Here is an 8,597-nt window from a genome sequence, read left to right as displayed (position 1 = left end):
GCAGGACATACTACTCCCATACTGTGATTTTTCTCTCCTAGATTTCAGAGAAATATGGCCCCGTGTTCACCGTCCATTTGGGCTTTCAGAAGGTGGTGGTGCTGACTGGCTACGAGGCAGTAAAGGATGCGCTTCTGAACACGGCGGATGTGTTTGCAGACAGACCAGCTATACCCATATTCTATCACATCCAACACGGAAACGGTACTGGCAGGTGGAAAAGACAAGGATGTTTTTGCTCTGCTGGTTCTCAAATGTGTTGTTTCAATTGCAACAATTGAGTCTTGAGCCTTGAGCTGCAGCCTTATCGTTGAGGGCTACATTTTGTGGGGCTTGGGGGCAGTTGTTTGTCTTCTTAAGAAAAATATTTCCAGAGATCTTATTTTCCTTATAATTTTTTTGCTTTTTGTGGCACTTGGGTCACATTTCAAGAGGGTTGTTTTTTTTTTTGTAGTGTAGAGAGAAGGAGATTATTTTTCCCAACATGAAGGCTGAGGTCCTTATGCAATCTCTTTTCTCCAGTTACTGGGAGTTCAGACAAAGCATGGATCATGCATGACTCATGATAAAGACTGCAAGAACTGGCAAGAGTGCAATAGCACGGGCTGTTTGTACCTCAAACAATTACTTCTGTAAACAGATTTTTGGCATGTTTCTGAATTGCATGTTAAAAAGTATTACACTGCCCAAGACTAGACATTGAAAAACAATGAAGGGAATAATCCAGGGCTGAAAGGAAAAGATCTGATGACCTAATATGTATATAATGCATACATACAGCGTGTGTGGGTTGGGTTTTTTATTTTCTTTTTTGAGGCTGAGTGTGAGGAAGGGTACACTATGCTACTTTCCCAGCTGACGTAAGAAGATGTTGACTATGTTCAGCCCTGGAAGCCCTCCTGGGAAGGGAGGACTTCAGAATTTCACCCAAACACCCCCCATGGCCTCTTGGCTGAGCACTATTTTTGGCTGATGGGTTACCCAGCTGGGGGGTATTCCCCAGCTGTAAGTAAAAGTGCCACCCTGCCACCCCTCCTTGTTCCTGCACAGTATACAGATCATCCTCTACAATGCATGTTGTTCAGTTAAATCGTTTGTCCTGTTCATGACAGGGATGGAGCAGTGTCATCTGCTCCTGGCCTTGCTCTCTGAAACAGCTGGGTTGTTTTTCTAAGGAAAAACAAGTCAGCCTGAGACAAACACCATGCATAGAGCTTTTTACTGTGCATGGCTACAAAGAGACAAAGCTATGAACAAGCCAGACCCAGAGCTTTGTGAGAACAGCACCTGACTGTTTAAAATATTGCCTCCTGTCCTCCTGAACCTACCTGGAGTGGGGCTTTCCCAACCCAACATTGGTCACTCTGTTAAGGCTCATCGATGAAGTTATGCACCTTCTTGGCTCTCCTTTCCTGCATGTAAGTTATCCTCTGTGCCCTCTGATGCTCCAGTATCTCATCAGAGTTGGTAGGTCAACCTGATTTACTATTGCTGGATGGTTTTGGAGAATCTTCAGAGCCCCCCAGTCCTCTCCCAAGCAGGCTCCACCAGGTTGAAAAACACCTGTGCTCCCCGACTGTCCTTTTGGTGTTTCTGAGAAAATCCGATACCATCTCGGCAAACAGGCCATGCAATTCCTCCGTAGGTGTGTTCTTTTCTTCTCAAGAACTCTGGAGGACGACACGGCGGTTCACTGTAGCCACCATGCGGGATCTTGGCATGGGGAAGCATCTTGGAGAAGAAAGGATGCTTGAGGAGCTTCGCTTTCTCATCGAGATGATCAAATCCTTCAAAGGTGAGCTGGAGATGGCATTGGGTGTTTCATGCTACTTTACAAAGCCACCGTGAAGACTTCTGGGTTGCTTCAGAAATGACCAATGCAATTATGATTTTGTTCATTTCTAGGTGAACCTTTCCGATTACGATTTTTGAATATGGCCCCTACCAACATCACCTTTGCTATTCTCTTTGGGAAAAGGTTTGATTATGAAGACCCAACATTTGTCACTCTGTTAAGACTCATCGATGAAGTTATGCACCTTCTTGGCTCTCCATTCCTGCATGTAAGTTACTCTCTGTGCCCTCTGATGTTCCAGTATCTCATCAGAGTTGGTAGGTCAACTCAATTTACTATTGCTGCATGGTTTTGGAGAATCCTCAGGTTACTGAAACATAAGATTTGTAGAATCATAGAGTGGTTTGGGTTGGAAGGGACCTTTAAAGGTCTTCTAATGCAACCCCCCCTGCCATGGGGTGGGGCATTCTTTCTTTTGGGTTTTTTCTCCTTCATTAAATCCTCCTGTGAAGGAGTTCTAACATCATGTGGTGGCACTGGGCTGAGATACTGATGTGAATGTGCCAGCAGAAGGGATGTGCTTGATTCTTCTACAGCCAGAAAGTAGAGGCTTCTAGCATGGTGGGACTTGGGAGCATCCAGGAGCATCAATGGAAATCCACAGAAGTGCTATAGATGCTGCGATTTATGTTATTATTTTATGTTATTATTTTTAGTCACTTTATTCATCAAACTTTATGGTTTATGGTAAATTGTAGTCTTCCATGAGGAAACAGACCCTAATGCAGAACTGGCATCTGGGCAACCTTCTGTCTTCAGTGTTTCACAGTAATTGCTGGAAAATGTTCCTGCACTGTGTCTTAAAAATGTTCGTAGCACTTTTGGCAGAGTTCAGAAGGATTCTGCTTACCTGCTTCTTGGTGGGCTTTTGGTTTTGTCAGTATTTTTCCAGAACAAAACATAAAATGTCAGCATGTTAGATACTCCCTGATATTTTCAGTCCAAACAAGGCTCAGGTGGAAGAGACAGGAGGCGGAAGAATTTCTTTCTTTCAAAACACACTGGTGATAAAACTATTGAAATAATGACTTTATCTGTGGATGTACAAAGAAAAAATACCCAGGCTCATTCCAGTTATTTTCTGCTGGACGCTGTGTGAACATCCCAAAAGTAACCTCTTCTCTTAGGGACATTGCACACGGATTTGGGGGTTACTAGGTTTTGGTCTTTTGCTTCAGTTTAAGAAACTAGTGAAGTTACAGAGTAGTAGCATAAAGTACAGAGCTGCAGACATTATATATGGACCTCTCACACTTCTTATCATGGCATTAAATCAATACCTGCTCAACAGAGCTGCATAAAGAGTATTCCAACTAAGAGGTTCTCATCTGAGCCAAGAGCTCTTGTTAAATGAGCCTCTATCACAAGGAATAGAGAACTAGATATGTAAGGTATTATTGAAAGTGTCACACCAAAAAGCTGTTAAAAAAAAAAGATGCTGATGAATTTATTACCTGAATGAAAACTCTTTACAATAGTTACAATTTATAATCGTACAACATCCTTTTTCTTTTAATCTCTATGGCAAGTTTAGTTTTTGCAGAAAACAGCAAAAAATATGACCAGTTAGCAAGAGCAAGAGATTTGTGAATTGTATTCTGCAGCCAGTTTATTTAGAACATTGAGAAATGGTGTAAGTAACCCCCCTGCACATAAAACGCAACTGTTTATTGTGCTGTGAAATTTAACGATGCTGAGAACTGAGTGTAATTGATTTATAATTCATGGGAAAGTTAAAAGTGATGATCTAACAACTTTAAAACATAAGTATTTTGGCTTGCTAAACATTTGGAGTTTTCTTTGTGTAATGCGTAATGCTTTATCTTTTTGCTTTATTACCTCTTTTAAAATGTAATTTCATTGTTTCGTGAGTTTACTATCACTTTCCCTTAATTGTATTTTTTAAAAATTTGTGTTTATAGGCTCTGTCTAGACAAGTCTGATAGACTCTATTCATTTCTGTAGAGAATTTTTAATAAGACCATGCATTTTTATACATTAAAATTTTTTAGTTACCAAAAAAGAGAGACTCCAATCACATGTCATTTGGTTCCTCACATAAATGACTTCTCCATTAGGATACTTGAGTTTTCCAAGGTAATGGGTGAACTTAATTTGTTTCCCTGTGATTTATTTTCCTCTTTTTTCCTTCTTAGTTATTTAATTTCTACCCATTCCTTGGATTTCTTCTCAAACCTCACAAGATGATACTGAAAAAAGTAGAAGAGGTGTGTGTGATCTTAAGAAAGTGCATCAAGGAAAGTAAAGAAAGTATTAAAGAAAAGAACCTGACGAGCTACATTGACGCATTGGTATTCAAACAAGAGGTATTTGAACAATAAGATGATATCATACGTGAGGTATCTTGTACAGAGATGCTCTGTGTTTCTTGACTAGTGAACGTGCTCTACTATGGTCTATATGAAAATATATAAATTTGGGGTAAACATCCTTCTATTTTAATATGCTAAATACTACATACTGAAGGAAAAGCAAGAAATAATTAACTAGATTGTATTGCATGAATGTCAAACTTCTCAGGGGTCGGCTACAGTCCCTTCCTTGCTGGAGACAGAGAGGTAATGTCATTTTTCCAGCACACTCCAGGAAGACACATCCCTCCCTACAGGCATGGGAAAAGGCAACAGATTCCCAGTTGCAGAGCTGCACAAGTTCCTATTGCCTTTGTGCAAACACGTCACCAGCTCCCACGCAGGGGATTTACCAACAGGAATGACGGGGTGGGCGTGTAGCAAGGAAGGATTAGTCTGTATTTGCTCTTTTTCTCCAAGCGTTTGCATCCGTGTACTTGAGACGGGTGGTGGGCAGGATGGGTACTTGGGCTCAACGCCTTGTGTGAGTGAAGCAGGGACAGCAGAGTTGAGGTACCAGTGGTGTCCTGAGCCTTAGCACTTTCCTGCAGTTCCTAGAGGGCCTGGCACACACCCAGGAAGGCACCTCTCATCAATTTTCCATCTTCTCAGGATCCACAGACAGAGGATGGAAATCCTGAGTTGATCATTTAACTACTGCCCAGGGCAGATAAATGTCATGTGTTGTTGAAAAATCAATGAATTTGTGCAATTAGTTCCTTTTTGGGGGGCAAAATAACAACTGTGAAAACATTTCTGCTGAAAACTGAAGCATTTCTGTAACAGTATGTCAACGTGGTGCATCTTGGCGCTTGTAATTCACGTGCATCCCACTGTAATATCTGAAGATTAGGTTACCTGTCCTAGTTCTCTCTTTCCATACTAGCAGCAGTGGGTTTTTAATTTTTATTTCCCTAAAGGAGGAAAATAAAAGCAATACACTCTTTCATGATGCAAATGTATTGGCCTCTGCACTTGACCTGCTCATGGCTGGCACTGAGACAACGTCCACGACATTGCAATGGGCCATCCTGCTGATGATGAAGTACCCTGAGATTCAAAGTAAGACACCTTTATGGTTTTGCTTTTCTTACATAGGGTACTGAAGTACTCTGTAGTGACTTCAGAAGTGATGCTCACCTGTAAAATCTTGGTAGTTTCTCATGCATCCAAAAATCTGAGCACCTGGAACCTGTCCACCTCTGTCCAAGCATTATATGCTGCCATTCAGGACAAAAGGATCTGAGGGGTTCTTTTCTTTCTGTTCCCAGGGGCTGGACAACCTTCTGCTCTGGGGTAGTCCAACCAACAGTCAGCATGAGTTGAGACTTGGAAATGCTTTACCACTGAGGGAAACTCACTTCATGCCTTTCCTTTGCCTTGCAGAAAAGGTGCACGCAGAGATCGAGCGAGTTCTTGGCCCTGACTGCTTGCCTACCTTTGAGGACCGGAAAAAATTGCCGTTTACCAATGCAGTGATCCATGAGGTGCAGAGATTTGTCACCCTCCTGCCACACGTTCCACGGTGCACCTCTGTTGACACCCACTTTAAAGGCTACTTCATCCCCAAGGTATTTGCTGCTCTGTAGATGAAGAGGTGGGGTGTAGCACACCAGTGACCCACAGGGCAAAATGTCACAAGGAGTCGGGGAGCTTGAAGCACAGGGCTTTTGGTGGGGAAGAACCAGCTCCCTACTCCTCCATCTCCTCTGGTGGCAGTTTGACTTCAGGGTAACGCACACAACTTCCCGTTTCCCATAACTCAGTCTTTGTAATATGAAGTCTCTTCACTCTCCATCACCAATTCATTCCCTGTAGAACACCATGGCATTGTCTTGTTTCCTGCTTGAGGCAAGCAGAGAGCAGCTGGGTAGGAAGGAAGCCTGGCCCACATCTTTCTTCTCCTTCATAACTCAGGAACAGCCAACAACCGTTGTTGTTTAATCACATATTAGTCAGTAATTCCACTAAACTAGGTATCCACACTACGGGTCATTTGGTCACCTGCAAGCCCAGAAATTAGTTCTTCAGAGATAGAGGTTTGTTTGCAGACACAGCCCAAAGGGAGGAACGGTTTTGTAGTTGAATGGGCAAAGCCAGAAGTTTGCTGCCTCCACGCATGGATGCTAAAGCAGAGTGTGGTTGTGCTGCAGGGAACAACAGTGATTCCTCTGCTCACCTCTGTGCTGCTGGATAAAACGCAATGGGAGACACCAGATCAGTTCAACCCCAACCATTTCCTTGATACGGATGGGAACTTTGTAAAGAAGAAAGCGTTCCTGCCCTTCTCCACAGGTAACAAAAACCTTTGATCCTGCACGGGGCACCGAGTTTCCAGTGACCCTTGGAAGGCATTAGCCAAGTGGCAGGGTCTGAGCCTCTGCTGGGAACAGCACAGACATCAGTGGTGGGGATGGTTTAGAAACACCCTCCCTGGGTTTTCATGACTTGTAAACAGCCCCTCAGCCCACACTGGGAGGGACACCGGCCCCTGGTGTCTAAAGACACCACTGAGACCTACAAAAGAGTTCAACCTTCCCTCTGCCTTGGGAAGGCTGGTTTCTAGGGTGTCCCAGATCAAATCCTTGCAGGCTCAAGGGTGAAACAGCCCTGTTCAAATGCCTGTAGGAGACCAACAGTGATGGCTGCTGGGTATCATGCCATGCTATTTTGCATTTCTGAGTCCTATACTGAGTCACACTATTGCTACCAAGTAATAGGGAAGAGGTGTTGGGTTGAGCCACCACTTAACCAGTCACTCCACCAACAGCCGTGCTTTTGGTGTTGCAGGGCGGAGAAACTGCATTGGAGAAAGTCTTGCCACGATGGAGCTCTTCATCTTCTTCACAGGCTTGATACAGAAATTTACTTTTAAGCCTCCACCTGGGGTCAAAGAATCTGAGCTGAACACGACTGCAGAGGCTGGATTCACCATGAGACCCCATCCACAGTGTGCCTGTGCTGCACTACGCCAATGAACCCAAGGCTCTGAACTGAGAAAAATCCACAGAATTGTTTTGTGCAGAGCCTAGCAGATGCACAAAGGAGAAACCAGATCCCTGTGCAGTAGATATAAGTAGTGTCTTCTTACTCAAAGCATTGCAAGTACTGGCTATGTGCTTAAAATCTTAGAATCTCCTGGTTGGAAAAGACCTCTGAGATCATTGAGTCCAACCGTACCTGTCCACTACTAAACCATATCTCCAAGCACCCCATTTACCCATCTTTTAAACACCTCCAGGGATGGTGACTCCACCACCTTCCTGGGCAGCCCATTCCAGTGCCTGAGAACCCTTTCAGTGAAGAAATGTTTCCTGACATCCAACCTGTACCTCCCCTGGTGTAACTGAAGGCCATTGCCTCTTGTTCTATCACCAGTTACCTGGGAGAAAAGACACACACCTGCCTCCCTACACCCTCCTGTCAGGTAGTTGTAGACAGCAATTAGGTCTCCCCTCAGCCTCCTCTTCTCTAGACTGAACAACCCCAGTTCCCTCAGCCGCTCCTCATAAGGCTTGTTCTCCCGCCCCCTCACCAGCTTTGTTGCCTTTCTCTGGACACGTTCTGTCTATCTATTGAACAAATATTTTTCTAAGAAGCAGAGGAGGACGGGTGGGTAAGGTTACCTGGAAAATTCCAGCCAGATACATGGCTGGGAATGACAGGACAGTCCCTACTTTACACATCAAATACACAACCTAAAAAAGATATTCTAGTTCTGAGCTGCTGGGAGAGGATGCTTCTCCAGAGTGGATCATTTTTTTCACTTGCAGAGCAATATTAGATACAAATGTTGGTCATAGTCTAATCCCTGCTCTTTTCCTATTCCCTACTGCACATGGGATAAATTATTCCCAGATACCTGCTCTTTCTCTGTCTGATAGATGCTCTTCCAATACTTTCCAGACTTCTGGTTTTGAATCCTAGGTGCCAAACACTGGACTTCTTAGTTTCCACTTGCTCTGGGGGACCTTAGCACAGTTCCTTGGGAACCTTGGCCCTTTTTGGGTACAGGGTCTGCTACACCTGCACTGATGTGGGACTTAACAGCTCTCCCCAGACAAGTGAAGACACTCCCCTCCTTCATTTTTACAAAGGTAGCTCAGATACATGAGTACAACTTCTTTTCAGAGCACCATGTGTGAACAAGCAAGCGTGCACTCTGGGGGACCTTAGCACAGTTCCTTGGGAACCTTGGCCCTTTTTGGGTACAGGGTCTGCTACACCTGCACTGATGTGGGACTTAACAGCTCTCCCCAGACAAGTGAAGACACTCCCCTCCTTCATTTTTACAAAGGTAGCTCAGATACATGAGTACAACTTCTTTTCAGAGCACCATGTGTGAACAAGCAAGCGTGCAAACATTGCAA

At 44.0% G+C, this 8,597-nt stretch overlaps 1 protein-coding gene across 1 annotated transcript in view; it reads left to right on the top strand.

Annotated features, from left to right (window-relative positions):
- The window catches only part of LOC104531331 (cytochrome P450 2W1), a 9,345-nt gene extending 2,140 nt beyond the window's left edge, over window positions 1-7,205 (top strand). The window contains exons 2-9 of the mRNA XM_010176187.1: window positions 42-204; window positions 1,646-1,795; window positions 1,906-2,063; window positions 4,012-4,182; window positions 5,148-5,289; window positions 5,614-5,798; window positions 6,381-6,522; window positions 7,018-7,205. Coding sequence (XP_010174489.1) covers window positions 42-204; window positions 1,646-1,795; window positions 1,906-2,063; window positions 4,012-4,182; window positions 5,148-5,289; window positions 5,614-5,798; window positions 6,381-6,522; window positions 7,018-7,205 — 1,299 coding nt within the window. The remainder of the gene's footprint in view (window positions 1-41; window positions 205-1,645; window positions 1,796-1,905; window positions 2,064-4,011; window positions 4,183-5,147; window positions 5,290-5,613; window positions 5,799-6,380; window positions 6,523-7,017) is intronic.
- The last annotated feature ends 1,392 nt before the right edge of the window (window positions 7,206-8,597 follow it).

Source organism: Antrostomus carolinensis, unplaced genomic scaffold (genome assembly GCF_000700745.2).
Source record: "Antrostomus carolinensis isolate BGI_N321 unplaced genomic scaffold, ASM70074v2 scaffold7339, whole genome shotgun sequence".
In the NCBI taxonomy this organism is placed as follows: domain Eukaryota; kingdom Metazoa; phylum Chordata; class Aves; order Caprimulgiformes; family Caprimulgidae; genus Antrostomus; species Antrostomus carolinensis.
The sequence above is the reverse complement of the archived record's forward strand: the minus strand, read 5'-3'. Positions and strand labels throughout refer to the sequence as shown.